We start from the raw sequence: 21,148 nt of genomic DNA, 5'->3' as shown, positions 1-21,148 counted from the left end.
TGGTTAAAAAAAATATATATATAGACCATTGCCATATATGGATCTGTGCCATTGACTTTGAACTGGATTGTGTTTACAGCATTAGTGGTGCGAGTAAATGCGCTTGTTTTGAGAACAAAGTGAGAGCTACATGTAGGCATGTGTGCACATTTGTTCATATCCTTTGTTATTTATTGAGTTATTAGCCCAGTTAAAGATCATTTGTAGTCTAAGGGGTAGTGCTCTTGTGAGTCAGGAAAATATATATTTTTTGTCTTAAAGGTGCAGTCTTGTATTTTAAGACTATCTACTTAGTGTGATTCTCTGTAATAATGGTATGGGAACAATGATGCATTTTATTTTGTAAAGTGGTTTCTTGCATCAAATGCCACAACATTTTCAGTCACATCCTTGTCTGTTGGACAAGTGGGGACCGTATTACCGCCACACCGGCGGTCTCGAGTCATGACTGCAGTCAAATTCCATGTGTCCTTTTAGTCACGGTAGGCTTCTCCAAGCTCTGATGCTGCTGATGGTCATTAGCAGCCTACCAAACTTGCTAACTGCCTGGTACTCAGCAGTCGATTGTCCCGCTAATCACGCTGACATCAATGCAAATGTAAATCAAAAATCTAATTAAACACTTCATGAGGGCATGTTGCGCAATTTTTCTATAGGCTATGCAATTGCATGAGAAAACAGAGTGATGGCCTCTATTAAAAAGAGGATCCAGCAGATTTCTATATGCTAGGCTTACTATATTTACTTTTCAATTTAAACTGATCGCTGATCTTAAAAACAGGCGTACAGCCTACCTGGCTGGTTTGAAAATGAACCATGGGAAAAGCGTCCTCCATTTGCTATTTAAGTGCATAGATGACAGGGTTGGGTAGGTTACTTTCTAAATGTAATACGTTACATTAACCTGTCCAAAATTGTAATCAGTAAAGTAACTTTGAGATTACCCAAACTCAGTAATCAGATTACATTCTGTTACTTTTAGATTACTTTTCCCTTAAGACAAAAAATGTATGTTAAAATTGAACATCTATTGCAGGATAAATCAATGTTAAAGTTTACATTACATCCACACATGGATGTAAATGGGTTGGTTATGTAGGCTTTATGGGTTAGTTATGAAGGCTTCTTCTAACCCATCGCTTTCTACTACATATAATACGATTAAATTATGTCTTTACATTAACAACCCATGTCCATCAGAATTCCAATGAATGTTATACCCCTTGATCTTCAAGAATAGGACTTGGAAATATGAACGTATAGATTAGGCAAATTGTTTTACCTGAGCATAACCCCAAAACTAAGGACTTATTATCCAGCCCTACTCTGTTGTTAATGGTTTTGTCATCATGAGGACTGATTGAGCTCATTGATTTGAGTTGAAAAATAAATGCTGCGCTCATGGAATGGCAGGCTTTCAGCACAACTGAAAAGTGCTATTTACATGTGAAAATGAATGCCATATGCTGCATTTCCTAAAGGCCTATTGTTTACCTTTTTGTTGGTGACACATTGATGTCTTGAAAATATGAAGCTGTTTAAAAGGCAAATCTACAGATGAAACAATAACAAAACGGGCATCCAGCCTCTATTTTGGTAAAACGCTGAGGGATGGGCATGGACAAATGTAACACCTCTCAGATTAATAGACAGAGCTATGGAAGCAAGGACTGACAATCCATTACATAAAAGTATTGTTTTAACTATGTTATGAGGCTATACAATGTTTGTTTACATTTACTATGTTTTAAAAACATTGGAGAAAAACAAGCTTATATTTTGGGTTCTCGTGGCATGTGACAGTTGAACAAGGCTCACGAGGCATTTATAAGTTAAATTCTTCAAGAATCAATGGATAGATATATAAGTCCAAAAATGGATGTACAGTTGAAGTCGGAAGTGTACATATACCTTAGCCAAATACATTTAAACTCCGTTGTTCACAATTTTTTACATTTAATCCTAGTAAAAATTCCCTGTCTAAGGTCAGTTAGGATCACCACTTTATTTTAAGAATATGTAATGTCAGAATAATAGTAGAGAGAATGATATATTTCAGCTTTTATTTCTTTCATCACATTCCCAGTGGGTCAGAAGTTTACATACACTCAATTAGTATTTGGTAGCATTGCCATTAAACTATTTAACTTGGGTCATACGTTTCGGGTAGCCCTTCCACAAGCTTCCCACAATAAGTTAGGCGAATTTTGCCCCTTTCCTCCTGACAGAGCTGGTGTAACTGAGTCAGGTTTGTAGGCCTCCTTGCTCGCACACGCTTTTTCAGTTCTGCCCACAAATGTTCTATAGGATTGAGGTCAGGGCTTTGTGATGGCCACACCAATACCTTGACTTTGTTGTCCTTAAGCCATTTTGCCACAACTTTGGAAGTATGCTTGGGGTTATTGTTTAACTTCCTGACTGATGTCTTGAGATGTTGCTTCAATATATCCACATCATTTTCCTCCCTCATGATGCCATTTATTTTGTTAAGTGAACCAGTCCCTCCTGCAGCAAAGCACCCCCACAACATGATGCTGCCACCCCCGTGCTTCATGGTTGGGATGGTGTTCTTCGGCTTGCAAGCATCCCCCTTTTTCCTCCAAACGATGGTCATTATGGCCAAACAGTTCTATTTTTGTTTCATCAGACCAGAGGACATTTCTCCAAAAAGTACGATCTTTGTCCCCATGTGCAGTTGCAAACCGTAGTCTGGCTTTTTTATGGCGGTTTTGGAGCAGTGGCCTCTTCCTTGCTGAGCGGCCTTTCAGGTTGTCGATATAGGACTCGTTTTACTGTGGATATAGATACTTTTGCTCCTGTTTCCTCCAGCATCTTCATAAGGTCCTTTGCTGTTGTTCTGGGATTGATTTGCACTTTTCGCACCAAAGTACGTTCATCTCTAGGAGACAGAACACGTCTCCTTCCCGAACAGTATGATGGCTGCGTGGTCCCATGGTGTTTGTACTTGTGTACTATTGTTTGTACAGATGAACGTGGTACCTTCAGGCGTTTGGAAATTGCTCCCAAGGATGAACCAGACTTCGGATGCGGACAGCAGTCACACCATTGGAAGCCATAGCTTGGACTGTAGCCTACAAAAGCCTATTCCTGCGATCCATCAAACACATTTGATGTGTCATCATAGTGGTCTCTGACTTGTGGTCAGACTCGCTCAGGTGGAACAAACTTAAACTTCCGCCTTTATTCAATGCCAATTATTTTCCTGCTGCCCGTTTCGAGACAGGGGCATGACAGTGGTCCATTCGAAAGTAAAACACATTTCACACATATATTATTTAGTATATGTAAAGACAAGATTAAATCAAGTATAGTGTGATGGTGACAATATTAGCATATTCCTTGTGAACTATATAATCACTTGTGAATGGTTTGTATCACAACTAAAGTCGACAAATAACTTCTTAAAACGAAGCACATTAATCCGCTTTACAACAGGTGCAGAGCCTAACTGGCATACACTCAGCGCTTGAGTTAAGTTTGGGGAAGATCATTTTTCACCATAAAAATGCACCTTCATAATAAAAGCATTACATGCATAATCACATTTGTGGTAACTTATAAGAACTGTGTTTTCCTGCTAAAAGAACATTCGTGCATATGGCCTACTGCCGTGTGCACATTGCTGTACGTTTTATGTTAAGAAATAGCCTAATAGTTTATCAACATTTTAAGCTAAACGTTCCCATCTGTTGCGTAAGGCTCATTTCTTAAAACATGATTTTTGATGCTAGTGGTTGTATTAATTTGGGATCTATCGCATCCCACAACTGTCCCAGACTATGTTTGGAATATTTATTTCTCGCACAGAATAGGTGAACTTTTGTACTATGGGGGATAGTAGATTGACATAGGCTAGAGCTTTTGCTGTTCGTTAGGCCTACTCATCTTGTTGGCTGACGAAAAGTAAATGTGGACAAAATCTTCAATATGCGCCATGGCATTGGATAAGGACGTGCATAGTTGATTCCCCAATGTGTAGCCTGTGAGAAAGACCCGATCACGTGATGGAGAGCCATGTGAGTGAGCGGTGTGTCGGCACGGGAATTATAATTATTAGATCAGCCCAAGGGCATAACGGCCTTTGGCCACAAAGGGCCTGGATTTTTTAGGGGGCATTACGGCCACATAAAGGGGATGCAGCCAGGATATTCAAGGCATTATCAAGTGCATGTCAAACTGTGAATGAGAGACTGATGAAATAGAATGCATTTCCTTCATATCATGAATCTTTACACCAGTCCACAATAAATCCATTATTTATTTAAATGGTGTAGGCTATATTACATGGATTTATTAGACTTTTTCAAATGTAGATGTTCCAAAGCTCTGTAACAGTGGCTTGTAGGCTATGCGTGGAAGCCAGGAGATGTGTTCATGTTCATTAACGGTCAATTACCGTGAGACCAGCAGTTATTTGCTTGGCAATCCCCGGCTGACAAAATGTCATGACCGCCACAGCCCTAATGTCAAGCCCTGCATGTTTTTTCCCCGAACGCCTCATGGAATGTTGGCCTATTTCCATGTTAAAATATTATAGGATGCATTTTCTCCATTGTTTTTGATGGTAGACCACTCTGGTAGGCCTACATGATGATCAAGTAGTCTACTTGACCACTGTTAAAACTAACTTAGTGGGTACAGCCTCAGTGCTCACAGTAAACGCTTAGCGGAAGTTGCACAGAATTTTCAATGTTCAAGTTAGCGCTCAGCTGATATTTTGCTGAGTGACAAAAAAAAAGAGGGAACATTGCATATACATGCCTGAAAATGTTGCTGTGACAACTCAAATTTGTATCTACCAGGAAAATTAAGGATTCTATCTTTACTATCTCAAATATTTTTCATTGTGCCCCTAAATTTCTTTGTGTGCGCCAACATTTTTCAACTTAGGCGCACACATGCTCCTTGTAAAAAAGGAAAACTCATGAGTTCATAGGTTTACTGGTAAAATGCACGACAGGGAACTTCAGGGGCACTCCAGGCAGAGCAAAATTCAGTTGGTGGTAGAGATACCAAAAAAGGTTGGGAACCACTGTTGTAGAGGCAGAAAGATGTGTGTGTGTGTGTGTGTGTGTGTGTGTGTGTGTGTGTGTGTGTGTGTGTGTGTGTGTGTGTGTGTGTGTGTGTGTGTGTGTGTGTGTGTGTGTGTGTGTGTGTGTGTGTGTGAGAAAGGGGGTGAGATGGAAAAAGCGAGGGTGAAAGCAAGAGGACAGACAGTGCCTTTTTTTAATCCACTAGTGGTAAATACACCAGCATCTCTCCATCTCCGTCTCTTTGCTGCTACCACCATCTACACTCGGCTAACACAGATGGGAGAAGAGAGCAACGAGGACAGAGCATCCCATTGGCTGAGCCCGGGGGAGTTATTTTTAACTTGTGGCAGAACCGCCACTGTCTCCTGAGATGTCCCCTCCCCCCAAGAGAGCCGTAAATCTCAGCACCATCAGAGAGCACAGACAGGCACAAGACTGGATTCCCTTCACACATCCATTCTCCTCCATTTATCTGATTATGCTGTCAGGCTGTGTTCTCAGAGAAAAAGTGAAGAATGTTAGTTCAATGTGGGACTGCCCATATGGAAATCTATACATGTATGATTGTAAGTTGTCTTGGTTAAAAGCATCTGCTAAATGGCATTTATTATTTTATACTGAACAAAAATATAAAATGCAACAATTCCAACCATTTTACTGAGTTACAGTTCAAATAAGGAAATCAGTCAATTTAAATAAATTCATTAGGATCTATGGATTTCACATGACTTTGCAGGGGCGCAGTCATGGGTGGGCATAGGCCCTCCCAATTGGGAGCCAGGCCCACCCACTGGGGAGCCAGGCCCAGCCAATCAGAATTTGTTTTCTCACACAAAAGGGCTTTATTACAGACATACATACTCCTCAGTTTCATTTGCTGTCTGGGTGGCTGTTCTCAGACGATCCTGCAGATAAAGACACCTGAAGTGGAGGTCCTGGGCTGGCGTGGTTATATGTGGTCTGTTGTTGTGAGGCCGGTTGGACGTACTGCCAAATTCTCTAAAATGACGTTGGAGGCAGCTTGTGGTAGAAAAATTAACATTCAATTCTCCGGTAACAACTCTGGCTAGACATTCCTGCAGTTAGCATGTCAATTGCCCACACCCTCAAAACTTGAGACATCTGTGGCAATGTGCTGTGTGACAAAACTGCACATTTTAGAGTGGCCTTTTACAATAGCAATAACGCACTATGGAGGTTTGTGGTATATGGCCAATATACCACGGCTAAGGGCTGTAACCTAAGGGCTGTAACCTCTGCATTGCATCATGCGTAAGAACAGCCCTTAGCCATGGTATATTGGCTATATACTACACTCCCTCGGGCCATATTGCTTAATTATAGAATACAAATCTCCACTTTATGACCAAAAGGATGTGGACACCTGCACGTCAAACATCTTATAAAAAAATAAATGGGCATTAATATGGAGTTGGTCCCCCCTTTGCTGCTATAACAGCCTCCACTCCTCTTGGAAGGCTTTCCACTAGATGTTGGAACATTGCTGCGGAGACTTGATTCCATTCAGCCACAAGATGAGGTTGGGCAATGATGTTGGGCGATTCGGTCTGGCTCGCAGTCGGCGTTCCAATTCATACCAAATGTGTTCGATAGGGTTGAGGTCAGAGCTCTGTGCAGGCCAGTCAAGTTCTTCCACACCGATCTCGACAAACCGTATCTGTATGGACCTCGCTTTGTGCACGAGGGCACTGTCATGCTGAAACAGCCTTCCCCAAACTGTTGCCACAAAGTTGGAAGCACAGAATAGTCTAGAATGTAATTGTACGCTGTAGCATTAAGATTTCCCTTCACTGGAACTAAGGGGCCTAGCCCTAACTATGAAAAACAGCACCAGACCAATACTCCTCCACCAAACTTTCCAGTTGGCACTATGCATTCGGGCAGGTAGTGTTGTCATGGCATTCGCCAAACCCAAATTCACCCATCAGACTGACAGATGGTGAAGCATGATTCATCACTCCAGAGAACATGTTTCCACTGCTCCAGAGTCCAATTGCGCATGGTGATCTTAGGCTTGTGTGCGGCTACTCGGCCATGGCAACCCATTTCATGAAGCTCCCAACGAACGCTACAGGTCTTGTGCTGACGTTGCTTCCAGAGGTAGTTTGGAACTCAATAGTGAGTGTTGCAACCGAGGACAGATGATTTTTACGCGCTACACACTTCAGTACTCCCATTCTGTGAGCTTGTGGCCTACCACTTCACGGCAGAGCCGTTGTTGCTCCTACAAGTTTCAACTTCACAATAACAGTAGTTGACAAGGGCAGCACTAGCGGGGCAGACATTTGACAAATTGTCTTGTTTTAAAGGTTGCATCCTATGACGATGCCACATTGAAAGTCACTCAGCTCCTCAGTGAGGCCATTCTACTGCCAATGTTTGTCTATGGAGATTGCATGGCTGTGTACTCAATTTTTTTTTTTTACACCTGTCAGCAACGGGTGTGGCTGAAATTGAAAAATCCACAAATTTGAAGGGGTGTCCACATGCTACTATATACACAAAAGTATCTATAGACCATCTATCTATACTAGCCGTGTCTCATTGCTGCTTCGATCATATGGTTGACAGTGACATGTTGTGTTCTATATTTACAATCAAGTTTCACCTTTGGTAAGAGTTTGTAGGAATGTAACTTAATACTCGACCTCTCATACAAGTCAATAGTGCTGCATTTTATTTCTGGTAGCTGCAGATGAGACTACCACTAGAATGTTGTAGTTAATGTAATGCAAAGGGAGCGGTCAGTACTTGGCTCTGTGAAAAGCAGGCGGTGTCCCAAATGGCACCCTATTTCCTAAATAATAATAATAGTCCCCATGGGCCCTGGTCAAAAGTAATGCACTACATAGGGAATAGGGTGCTATTTGGGACACAACCTGAAACAAAAGGCCCTTGCTTGAATCACACCCTTGACATTGAGGCAAGAGCTCCCATTGTCTGGAGTGGTAGAGAAAAAAAAAACGGTGCTGAAGTTCCAATCACACTGAAACACACACAACACCATAGCCTCAGCTGCACTGGCTAGATAAAGAGACAGGGTAGATGGAGAAAGCAAGAGAGAAGACCGGAGAGAGGGAGGGAGAGAAAGTGAGATAGGACCGGTAGAGAAATAATAGAGCCAACAGGATATAAAGTGTGAAAAGAGGGCTTAGTCAAAACTCATCTGACTGAGCGACCCCCCCATCTCTTGTCTCCGCCTCTCTAGAACACATCTCCGTCATCAACCAGTCCCAGGCTCTCAGCCTTTATGTGCCCAAGGAGAGACCTTCTACCTCTTCTCCTTCGAGCAGCACAGAAATAGAGTGCAGGGGAGGGGGAATGGGAGGGAGGAAACGAACAAGACAGAGAAATAGGTAAGGCAGAGAGTCGTGAGACACAGACCAGTATGCCATAACTAATCAGAACTGCAGTAGGCCTATATACAAATAGACCGTTGCAATATGGATTTGTGCCACTCAATTGAACTGGACTGTGTTTACAGCATGAGCAGATGTGCTTGTTTTGAGATCAAAGGAAGAGCTACATGTAGCGAGAGTGCACATTGGACCATTTTACTTTTATATTCGCCTAAATATTTTGCTGTGCAACCTGACATTTTTTATTTATGAGCATCAGTGTGCCTAAGAAAATTAAGGATTCAATCCTTAATATCAAAAATATTTTTCATTGTGCTGCTAAATTTCTTTATGTGTGTCTACATTTTTCAAAATTCAGCTGGTGGTAGAGAAACCAAAAGGTTGGGAACCACTGTCGTAGAGGCAGACGAGATCTATAAACAAGAGAACGAGAGACTTAAAGCTGGTACAGCCTTAGTGTTCACAGTAAACGTACACCGGAAGTTACACAGAATTTTCACAACGCTCAAGTTTGGGGTCAGCAGACGTGAAATTTGCTCAGTGCCTAAATTTTTTTTAGGGAACATTGGGCCCATGCATATGTGCGCACACACACACTGATGCGTTTGCATGCACGATATGTGCATCCCGCTTGCACACACTAACACACTCCCTCATATCCTCCTCTTTCACTCACACACACACACACACATTACACAAAGGCATTGGAGAAGGGTGATGGGGTGGCTACAGGGAGAGGAGGAGAAAGGGGGAAATCACAACAAATCCGCACCGCAATTCATCCGGGTGCCAAGCGGGTTGGGAACAGGGTCCATTTTCATTAGGCCCGGTAATAACGCCTTCGAGGGAAATCAGATTGGCTTTTAGCTGGTGGGGCCGGCCCATGATAGGTCACCAGCTGGTTCTGTGAATACAGGAAGCCAGTAATTGATGCATTTCTCTCCCACCACTCGCTGCCTGGCTCAGAGAGATGGAAGGGATTCAGACAATGCTGTGTGGACCTTCCCTTTGAGTATCGGCAGAATTTAACTGCATCCTCCAAAAAGACTTCACAAAACCCCAAACCCAATTAGTTATTGTCCAAAAAATGTAGTTTGTTTGAGCCAGTTTGTTTGAGCCAAATAGTCAATAAGACTACAGCACTACTCCACATAGTCAACAACAAAACAAGACTACAGCACTATTCCACATAGTCAGGTAGACAATGACCCGATTACACAGTCAACATTACTACAACACATAGTCAGTCAAAAACACTACAACTATTTTCCACAGGCAACAAGAACACAACTAAGTCAAAGTCAACACAACAACATGTTTACACACTAATTCAAAGACAACACGACTATTCCACAGTCAACTAGACTACAGTATTATTCCACATAGTCAACAACTAGACCACAGCACTATTCCCCGGTCAGCTAGACCACAACACTTTTCCACATAGTCAGCAAGACTACAACGACATTCTACATAATCAACTGGACCAGTGGTTCCCAAACTTTTTATAGTCCCGTACACCTTCAAACATTCAACATCCAGCTGAGAAACCCCCTCTAGCACCAGGGTCAGCGCACTCTCAAATGTTGTTTTTTGCCATCATTGTAAGCCTGCCACACACACACTCTATACGATACAGTTATTAAACATAAGAATGAGTGTGAGTTGTCACAACCCGGCTTGGGGGAAGTGACAAACAGCTCTTATAGGACCAGGTCACAAATAATAATAATCGATCATTTTGCTCTTTATTTAGCCATCTTACATATAAAACCTTATTTGTTCATCAAAAATGGTGAATAATATTGGGTTGTATTGGAGAGTGTCAGTCTTCAATCATTTTCCACACACAGTCCACATTTAGTTTTCATGCTAGTGAGGGCCGACAATCCACTCTCACATAGGTACGTGGTTGCAAAGGGCATCAGTGTTTTAACAGCGAGATTTGCCAAGGCAAGAAACTCTGAGCGCAGCCCTATACAGAAATCTGGTAGTGGATTCTGATTAAATTCAATTTTCACAGAACCCCTTGTTGCAATTTCGATGAGGCTCTCTTGTTCAGATATTGGTAAGTGGACTGGAGGCAGGAAAGGGATAACGAATCCAGTTGTTTGTGTTGTCCGTTTCGGGAAAGTACCTGCGTAATTGCACTCAGGTGCTTCGCTATATCACATTTGACATTGTCCATACGCTTGAGTTCATTTGCACACAAAAAAAATCATACAATGATGGAAAGACCTGTGATTATCCTTGTTAATGCAGACAGAGAAGAGCTCCACTTTTTAATAATTTTGTCCCGCACATTGAATATAGTTGGAGAGTCCCTGTAATCCTAGATTCAGATCATTCAGGCGAGAAAAAACATCACCCAGATAGGCCAGTCGTGTGAGAAACTCGTCATCATGCAAGCGGTCAGACAAGTGAAAATGAAGGTCAGTAATGAAAACTTTACGCTCGTCTCTCAATATTAAAAAAAACGTGTCAATACTTTGCCCCTTGATAACCAGCGCACTTCTGTATGTTGTAAAAGGGGTACATGGTCAATGCCCATATCTTTGCATAATGCAGAAAATACACGAGAGTTCAGGGGCCTTGCTTTAACAAAGTTAACCATTTTCACTGTAGTGTCCAAAACGTCTTTCAAGCTGTCAGGCTTTCCCTTGGCAGCAAGAGCCTCTCGATGGATGCTGCAGTGTACACAAGTGGCATCGGGAGCAACTGCTCTCCACTATGTCTCCCTGTCATGGCTTTTGTGCCATCAGTACAGAAACCAACACATCTTGACCACTGATGTCACAAAGCTGTCCAATACTTTAAAATATCCTCTCATGTTGTCCTGGTTTCCAGAAGAGAATGTCTTCCTTAATTGACCCCCCATAAACGTAACGGACATATACCAGGTGCTGTGCCAGGCCCCCCACGTCTGTTGACTCATCCAGCTGTAACACATATAATTCACGGGCTTTTATGCAAAGCAGCAATTGTTTCAAACCATCTCCTGCCATGTCACTGATGTGTCATGAAACAGTGTTGTTTGATGAAGACATTGTCTATAGTTTTTTTGGCCTTTTCCCCCAGCATTGTCCCAGCTATATCCGCGGCAGCAGGAATAATTAAGTCCTCCACAATAGAATAGGGCTTGCCTGTCCTAGCCACTCGGTAGCTCACCATATAAGACGCTTCTAGCCCCTTCTTATTAATGGTTTCTGTTGCTTTTATACAGTCTTACTATTTGAAAGTCGTCTTTATTCTCGCTCAAAAAACTCCTGTGGCTTATTTTTCAAATGGTCATGTTTTGGTTCTAAATGTCTGCGCAAGAGTTTCCTGTGAGAGAGTAACGGTTAATGTGATTGGATGTTAATTATTTGACTAGACTACCTGTATTTGACATTGTGTTATTTTTAAGAACACTAGATGGCTTAATTTTATTTTTGGCAGTGAAACAAGGCTTCTCAGGCGAGAGCAAAAAACTCACCCAAATGTATAGCCCTGTTGGAAGATCTAAATGCACTGTTTGAAAATGTAGATTATTATTATTTTTTTATTTTTAATAAAATTGTTATTTGTTAAAATGTGAATCACATTTTTATTTGGCGTACCCCCGACGGCATTGCGGGTACCCCTGTTTGGGAATACCTGAACTATACAACACCTTATTACACAGTCAACAACTAGACTACAGCACTAGTCTATAGTCGTCGTCAACTAGACTACAGCACTAGTCCATAGTCGTCGTCAACTAGACTACAGCCGCACTAGTCCATAGTCTTCGTCAACTAGACTACAGCAGCACTAGTCCATAGTCTTCGTCAACTAGACTACAGCAGCACTAGTCCATAGTCGTCGTCAACTAGACTACAGCAGCACTAGTCCATAGTCGTCGTCAACTATACTACAGCAGCACTAGTCCATAGTCGTCGTCAACTAGACTACAGCAGCACTAGTCCATAGTCGTCGTCAACTAGACTACAACACTAATCCATAGTCGTCGTCAACTAGACTACAACACTAATCCATAGTCGTCGTCAACTAGACTACAACACTAATCCATAGTCGTCGTCAACTAGACTACAACACTAATCCATAGTCGTCGTCAACTAGACTACAACACTAATCAATAGTCGTCGTCAACTATACTACAACACTAATCAATAGTCGTCAACTAGACTACAACACCTTTCCACATAATCAACAAGACAATAACCCTATTAAACATAGTCAACAGTACTACAACACTACTCCACAGTCAACAACACTACTCCACAGTCAACAACTAGACTACAACACTACTCCACAGTCAACAACTAGACTACAACACTAATCCATAGTCGTCGTCAACTAGACTACAACACTAATCCATAGTCGTCGTCAACTAGACTACAACACTAATCCATAGTCGTCGTCAACTAGACTACAACACTAATCCATAGTCGTCGTCAACTAGACTACAACACTAATCAATAGTCGTCGTCAACTATACTACAACACTAATCAATAGTCGTCAACTAGACTACAACACCTTTCCACATAATCAACAAGACAATAACCCTATTAAACATAGTCAACAGTACTACAACACTACTCCACAGTCAACAACACTACAATACCATTCCACATAATCGACAACAAGACTACATACAGCCATATTCCACATTCAATAAGACTATAGCCCTATTCCACAAAGTCAACAACAAGACTATAGGACTATTCCACAGTCTTCTGACTACAAGACTATTCCATATACTCAATAACTAGACTAGGGATAGGCATAAATAATAGAGTACTGGAACGGATGTCAAAGCCCTTATCTTTAACCAGAGATGGAAATGGTGTCTTGAAAACAACATTAATTTGCTTTGACTACAGTGTTCCATTTGTACATTTGCATTTGCAGGGCGACAAAAAATAAACCAAGACAAGCGTCACACAGTTCTACCTAAATCCCCTCAGTGTTTCACTCACTCGTGTTCCGACCGCTCCCTCTACACAAGCTGAAGCTGTGCTGAGTGTGCTCACAAGCGCCTGTTAGACCTACAGAAATAAATGCCTATCTGATGGGATACACAAACTAAATTCCTTGCTGAATTATCAGTTTTATCAGAAATTCTAAATGGACTGGTTGACCGAAGTAGGTAATTGTGTTCCAACAACAAGCTCTGCTGTTTTGGATTAATTGTGCCCCGTCTATTTTTTGCTCAGGCTAATTTGCTAACTGCTAATGCCATTTAGTCTATAACCACCCGAAAAATAGACAGTGAAAATATGTTAAAAAAATACAGTTGAAGTCAGAAGTTCACATACATCTCAGTCAAATATATTTAAACTCAGTTTTTCTACAATTCCTGACATTTAATCCTAGTAAAAATTGGTGAATGCACCAATTTGTAAGTCGCTCTGGATAAGAGCGTCTGCTAAATGACTTAAATGTAAATGTAAATGTAAAATCCCTGTCTTAGGTCAGTTAAGATCACCACTTTTTTTTTTAAATGTGAAATGTCAGAATAATAGTAGAGAATGATTTATTTCAGCTTTTATTTCTTTCATCACATTCCCAGTGGGTCAGAAGTTTACATACACTCCATTTGTTTTTTGGTAGCATTGCCATTAAACTGTTTAACTTAGGTCAAACGTTTCGGGTAGCCTTCCACAAGCTTCCCACAATAAGTTGGATGAATATTGACCCATTCCTCCTGACAGAGCTGGTGTAACTGAGTCAGGTTTGTAGGCCTCCTTGCTCGTACACACTTTCAGTTCTGCCCACAAATGCCCTATAGGATTGAGGTCAGGGCTTTGTGATGGCCACTCCAATACCTTGACTTTGTTGTCCTTAAGCCATTTTGCCACAACTTTGGAAGTATGCTTGGGGTCATTGTCCATTTGGAAGACCCAATTGCGACCAAGCTTTAACTTCCTGACGGATGTCTTGAGATGTTGCTTCAATATATCCACATAATTTTCCTGCCTCATGATGCCATCTATTTTGTGAAGTGCACCAGTCCCTCCTGCAGCAAAGCACCCCCACAACATGATGCTGCCACCCCTGTGCTTCACGGTCGGGATGGTGTTCTTCGGCTTGCAAGCATCCCCCTTTTTCCTCCAAACATAACGATGGTCATTATGGCCAAACAGTTATATTTTTATTTCATCAGACAAGAGGACATTTCTCCAAATAGTACAATCTTTGTCCCCATGTGCAGTTGCAAACCGTAGTCTGGCTTTTTATGGCGGTTTTAGAGCAGCGGCTTCTTCCTTACTGAGCGGCCTTTCAGGCTATGTCGATATAGGACTCATTTTACTGTGGATATAGATACTTTGGTACCCGTTTCCTCCAGCATCTTCATAAGGTCCTTTGCTGTTGTTCTGGGATTGATTTGCACCGTTCGCACCAAAGTACGTTCATCTCTAGGAGACAGAACGCGTCTCCTTCCTGAGCGGTGCGACGGCTGTGTCATCCCATGGTGTTTATACTTGCATACTATTGTTTGTACAGATGAACGTGGTACCTTCAGGCGTTTGGAAATTGCTCCCAAGGACGAACCAGACTTGTGGAGGTGTGCAATTTCTTTCTGAGGTCTTGGCTGATTTCTTTTGATTTTCTCATGATGTCAAGCAAAGAGGCACTGAGTTTGAAGGTAGGCTTTGAAATACATCCACAGATTCACCTCCAATTGACTCAAATCATGTCAATTAACCTATCAGAAGCTTCTAAAGCCATGACATAATTTTCTGGAATTTTCCAAGCTGTTTAAAGGCACAGTCAACTTAGTGTATGTAAACTTCTGACCCACTGGAATTGTGATACAGTGAATTATAAGTCAAATAATCTGTCTGTAAACAATTGCTGGAAAAATGACTTGTGTCATGCACAAAGTAGACGTCCTAACTGACTTGCCAAAACTATAGTTTGTTAACAAGAAATTTGTGGAGTGGTTGAAAATCGAGTTAATGACTCCAACCAAAGTGTATGTAAACTACCGACATCAACTGTAGGAAAATGACAGCTGTACAGAGCTGTGTGTGTTTCTTACCCATAGTGGGTTCTGGTTCTGGTTCTGTGGATTCCTGGATGGGGCTGGCCGGGGTTTCCACCATGTCGCTCTCCACCTGCTTACAGATGGTGCAGATGTAGTCGGCCTGTGTGTGGAGGTCCGAGTTGCCCCCTGCCTGCTTCTCACACTCACCATGAAGCCACCTGAGAGAGAACCAAACAGCTTTACTTTACTTTAACCTGACGTGACTAAGATGACACAATAAATACTTATGACTGGAAAGTACCACAATCACATGCTTCATCATAACAGTGAAGATTTAATTGTCATACATGTGAAGCTGGTTTTCAACTCAGTAAATCATTCCTTACACCAGGAATAGTTATTTGACACCCACCCCAAAGCATTAGGCATGAAACAACTTTCTAGCCAGGCAGGTTGGGCTCATCAGTCAGTAAGCCTCCATGGCAGGCACTCAAAGCCTGTGGTTTGTGGGTTTGCTCTCCCAGCTGTGTTTCCCAGTCGCTCACTCTCCTCCACTCTTCCTGCCTTTATTGCCCCCCCCCCCCCCTGCTTGTTCTGCCATGCTCTCTCCGCCAGTCTCTCCCTTTACCGCCCCCCCCCCCCCCCCCTCTCTACCCCCACCCTACTCTTCCCTGTCGCCCTGCTGCAGGTGTGTTCCAGTGGGGTGCCTGCAGCCTGACTTGTCTCCTGTTCAATTTTCTCTCTGGCTCTCCCTGTCTGCAGTAATTACATTTCTGCGCAGGCACCTAGGCCTGGCAGCCGGCTGTGTCGAGAGGGCCCCCCAAGTGAGTGTCCGCAGTAGGCAGAGGGTCATTATGGGGAATTGTGATTCTCCAGCGACCACTGGCGGACTTACTATTAGGCAGAAGAGGCAATTGCCGCAGGCCTCACATCAAGGGGCCTCATGAGCTGTGCATAAAAAAAATATTCTCAGCTTGGCTCATTCCATAGTTTCTTTATTTGTTACTATTTTCTACATTGTAGAATAATAGTGTAGACATAACTATGAAATAACACATATGGAATCATGTAGTAACAAAAAAGGGTTAAATAAAAAAATGAGATTCTTCAATGTAGCCACCCTTTGCATTGATGACAGATTTGCATTCTCTCAACCAGCTTCATGAGGTAGTCACCTGGAATGCATTTCAATTAACAGGTGTGCCTTCTTAAAAGCTAATTTGTAGAACTTCTTAATGTGTTTGAGCCAATAAGTTGTGCTGTGAAAAGGAAGGGGTGGAATACAAAAGATAGCCATATTTGGTAAAAGACCAAGTCCATATTATGTCAAGAAGAGCTCAAATAAGCGAAGAGAAACAACAGTCCATCATTACTTTACTACATGAAGGTCAGTCAATACGGATCATTTCAAGAACTTTGAAAGTTTCTTAAAGTGCAGTCGCTAAAACCATCAAGCGCTATGATGAAACTGGCTCTCAAGAAGACCGCCACAGGAAAGGAAGACCGCCACGGGAAAGGAAGACCGCCACAGGAAAGGAAGACCGCCACAGGAAAGGAAGACCGCCACAGGAAAGGAAGACCTCTGCCGCAGAGAATAAGTTCATTAGAGTAAACTGCACCTCAGATTGCAGCCTAAATAAATGCGTCACGGAGTTCAAGTAACAGACACATCTCAACATCAACTGTTCAGACGCTGCGTGAATCAGGCCTTCATGGTTGAATTGCTGCAAAGAAGGATACCAATAAGAAGAAAAGATTTGCATGGGCCAAGAAACACGAGCAATGGATATTAGACCGGTGGAAATCTGTCCTTTGGTCTGATGAGTCCAAATTTGAGATTTTTGGTTCCAACCGCTGTGTCTTTGTGAGACGCAGAGTACGTGAACGGATGAACTCCGCATGTGTGGTTCCCACTGTGAAGCATGGAGGAGGTCGTGTGATGGTGCTCTGCTGGTGACACTCAGTGACTTATTTAGAATTCAAGGCACAATTATCCAGCATGGCTACCACAGCATTCTGCAGCGACACGCCAACCCATCTGGTTTCCGCTTAGTGGGATTATCATTTGTTTTCAAATAGGACAATGACCCAAAACACACCGCCAGGCTGTGTAAGAGCTCTTTAACCAAGGAGAGTGATAGAGTGCTGCATCAGATGACCTCGCCTCTACAATCACCCAACCTCAACCCAATTGAGATGGTTTGGGATGAGTTGCAAAGCTGTCATCAAGGCAAAGGGTAGCTAATTTGAAGAATCTCAAATACATTTTGATTTGTTTAACACTTTTTTGGTTACTACCTGATTCCATGTATGTATGGATAGATGGATAGATGGATAGATGGATAGATGGATAGATGGATAGATGGATAGATGGATAGATGGATAGATAGATAGATAGATACAAAACGTCCCTTCTTCAGGACCCTGTCTTTCAAAGATAATTAGAAAAAATCTAAATAACTTCACAAATCTTCATTGTAAAGGGTTTAAACACTGTTTCCCATGCTTGTTCAATGAACAATAAACATTTAATGAACATGCACCTGTGGAACGGTCGTTAAGACACTAACAACTTACAGACGGTAGGCAATTAAGGTCACAGTATTGAAAACTTAGGACACTAGAGGCCTTTCTACTGACTTCTACTGACTACTGAAAAACACCAAAAGAAAAATGCCCAGGGTCCCTGCTCATCTGCGTGAATGTGCCTTTGGCATGCTGCAAGGAGGCATGAGGACTGCAAATGTGACCAGGGCAATGAATTGCAATGTCCGTACTGTGAGACACCTAAGACAGCGCTACAGGGAGACAGGACGGACAACTGATCGTCCTCGCAATGGCAGACCATGTGAAACAACACCTGCACAGGATCGGTACACCTGAACATCACACCTGCGGGACAGGTACAGGATGACAACAACAACTGCCCGAGTTACACCAGAACGCACAATCCCTCCATCACTGCTCAGACTGTCCGCAATAGGCTGAGAGAGGCTGGACTGAGGGCTTGTAGGTCTGTTGTAAGGCAGGTCCTCAGCAGACATCACTGGCAGCAACGTTGCCTATGTGCACAAACCCATCGCCGCTGGACCAGACAGGACTGCCAGAAAGTGCTCTTCTCTGACAATTCGCGGTTTTGTCTCACCAAGGGGTGATGGTCGGATTAGGGGGCAGTAGGGGGCAGTAGGGGGCAGTATTTTGACGTCTGGATGAAAAGCGTGCCCAAAGTAAACTGCCTGTTACTCAGACCCAGAAGCTAGGATATGCATATGGTAGATTTGGATAGAGAACACTCTAAAGTTTCTAAAACTGTTAAAATGATGTCTGTGAGTATAACAGAACTGATATGGCAGGAGAAACCCCGAGGACAAACCATCCCAAAAAGAATTTCAGCCTACCACTATTTTCAATGGCTATCACTTTTATTATAAGGCCAAGTCCTCCCAGATTGTAGTTCCTAGGGCTTCCACTAGATGTCAACAGTCTTTAGAAAGAGATTCAGGCTGGTTTTTGGAAAAATGAGCCAGAAATTGTAGTTTTTCTAGGTGGCTCCCATTTTGGCTGTAGTGTTTCCAAGCGCGTGAAAGAGAGCGCGTTCTTTGGTATTTTTTATAAGAAGTTAACCAGGTAGGCCAGTTGAGAACATGTTTTCATTTACAACTGCAACCTGGCCAAGATAAAGCAAAGCCGTGCAACAAAAAACAACACAGAGTTACACATGGGATAGACAAAAGTACAGTCAATAACAATAGAAAAATCTATATACAGTGTGTGCAAATGGAGTAAGGAGGTAAGGCAACAAAATAGGCCATAGTAGTGAAGTAATTACAATTTAGCAAATTAACACTGGAGTGATAGATGTGCAGATCATGATGTGCAAGTAGAAATACTGGTGTGCAAAAGAACAAAAAGGTAAATGAAAACAATATGGGGATGAGGTAGGTAGTTGGATGGGCTATTTACAGATGAGCTCTGTACAGCTGCAGTGATCGGTAAGCTGCTCTGACAGCTGATGCTTAAAGTAAGTGAGGGAGATATAAGTCTCCTACTTCAGCAATTTTTACAATTCGTTTCAGTCATTGGCAGCAGAGAAAAGGAAAGGAAAGGCGGCCAAAGGAGTATGACCCTCCAGCATGACAATGTCACCAGCCATACTGCTCGTTCTGTGCGTGATTTCCAGCAAGAGAGGACTGTCAGTGTTCTGCCATGGCCAGCGAAGAGCCCGGATCTCAATCCCATTGAGCATGTCTGGGTCCTGTTGGATCGGAGGGTGATGGCTAGGGCCATTCCCCCCAGAAATGACCGGGAACTTGCATATGCCTTGGTGGAAGAGTGGGGTAACATCTCACAGCAAGAACTGGCAAATCTGGAACAGTCCATGAGGAGGATGCCACACCAGATTCTGACTGTTACTTTTGATTATGACCCCCCTTTGTTCAAGGACACATTATTCCATTTCTGTAAGTCACATGTCTGTGGAACTTGTTCAGTTTATGTCTGTTGTTGAATCTTATGTTCATACAAAAATGTACAAATGTTAAGTTTGCTGAAAATAAATGCAGGGCGTTTCTTTTTTTGCTGAGTTTTTAAATATATATATATATATCTTGTGTGTGTGTGTATATATCTATATATATATATATATATATATATATATATATATATATATATATATATATATATATATATATATATATATATATATATATACACACTGCTCAAAAAAATAAAGGGAACACTTAAACAACACAATGTAACTCCAAGTCAATCACACTTCTGTGAAATCAAACTGTCCACTTAGGAAGCAACACTGATTGACAATAAATTTCACATGCTGTTGTGCAAATGGAATAGACAAAAGGTGGAAATTATAGGCAATTAGTAAGACATCCAAAATAAAGATAAAAAATAAAGTGGAACTGGCTCCGAGGTCCAGACTTGAGTTTGAAGGGTCTAGGGGTTGATTTGGGTTTGCAGCTCCTATTTACTTCCCTGGATGCCAGGAAGTGTCCTCTACGGTGAACGATATGGCTGACCCTCAGGCAACTTGCTGGTCCTTGGATAAACCAATCCATTCGCCATAGTGGTCTTTACTTTCCCAACCCCTCATCACAAAGGCATCACTATGCCGCCAACTGCATGAGCTCTAGATTGCCGTAACGACCTTCCAGTGGTCGCAGGTGGCAACAATCGCTCTGTTGTGGAAAAACCTTAGCTCTCAGCAGAGCTGCCAAATCCAGCTCAGTGATTGGTTAATAATAGTAGTTGGTATAGAGGCTCACGTAGCCAGTAAACTAACGATTAATTGTTTTAAGTGACTGGGATTGGCTGGAGCGCTGGGCCAGTTGGTGAACTGGAGATGACCTTTGGTATTGACCATTTGTAAGCTGTAAAACAAAATAAACTAACCTACTGGGCTACAACTCTGCAATGCTAAGTTTTCCGATCTGTAAAGCTTGTAAACCAATTCAGTTATAATCCATCTGAGATATTAGCTAACTCTTTGGCGGTGTGACAGTCTCCAGCTGTAAACCACATTATAATCCAATTCATTATATGACGCCGACAGCGGGGTGTCAAATCCACATCGTTAGTCAATAAATAGCTCAATCACACGTAACGAGACAGATGATACACTGAAAGAGGCCCCATGTGGCAGATACAGTACACACCACTGACTAGGGATGGGCATTTCAAATCATTTCACTATTCAAATAATATCATGACATGTTTTCAGATA

General features: G+C 42.2%; 1 protein-coding gene across 23 annotated transcripts in view; it reads right to left on the bottom strand.

Annotated features, from left to right (window-relative positions):
* LOC129859164 (histone-lysine N-methyltransferase 2C-like) overlaps positions 1-21,148 on the bottom strand; it is a 216,761-nt gene that overhangs the window by 120,828 nt on the left and 74,785 nt on the right. For all 23 annotated transcript variants that reach the window (XM_055928604.1, XM_055928584.1, XM_055928588.1 and 20 more), the window contains exon 11: positions 15,463-15,626. In XM_055928604.1, the coding sequence (XP_055784579.1) occupies positions 15,463-15,626 (164 nt within the window). The remainder of the gene's footprint in view (positions 1-15,462; positions 15,627-21,148) is intronic.

This window comes from Salvelinus fontinalis, chromosome 7 (genome assembly GCF_029448725.1).
Source record: "Salvelinus fontinalis isolate EN_2023a chromosome 7, ASM2944872v1, whole genome shotgun sequence".
Taxonomy (NCBI): Eukaryota; Metazoa; Chordata; class Actinopteri; order Salmoniformes; family Salmonidae; genus Salvelinus; species Salvelinus fontinalis.
The sequence above is the reverse complement of the archived record's forward strand: the minus strand, read 5'-3'. Positions and strand labels throughout refer to the sequence as shown.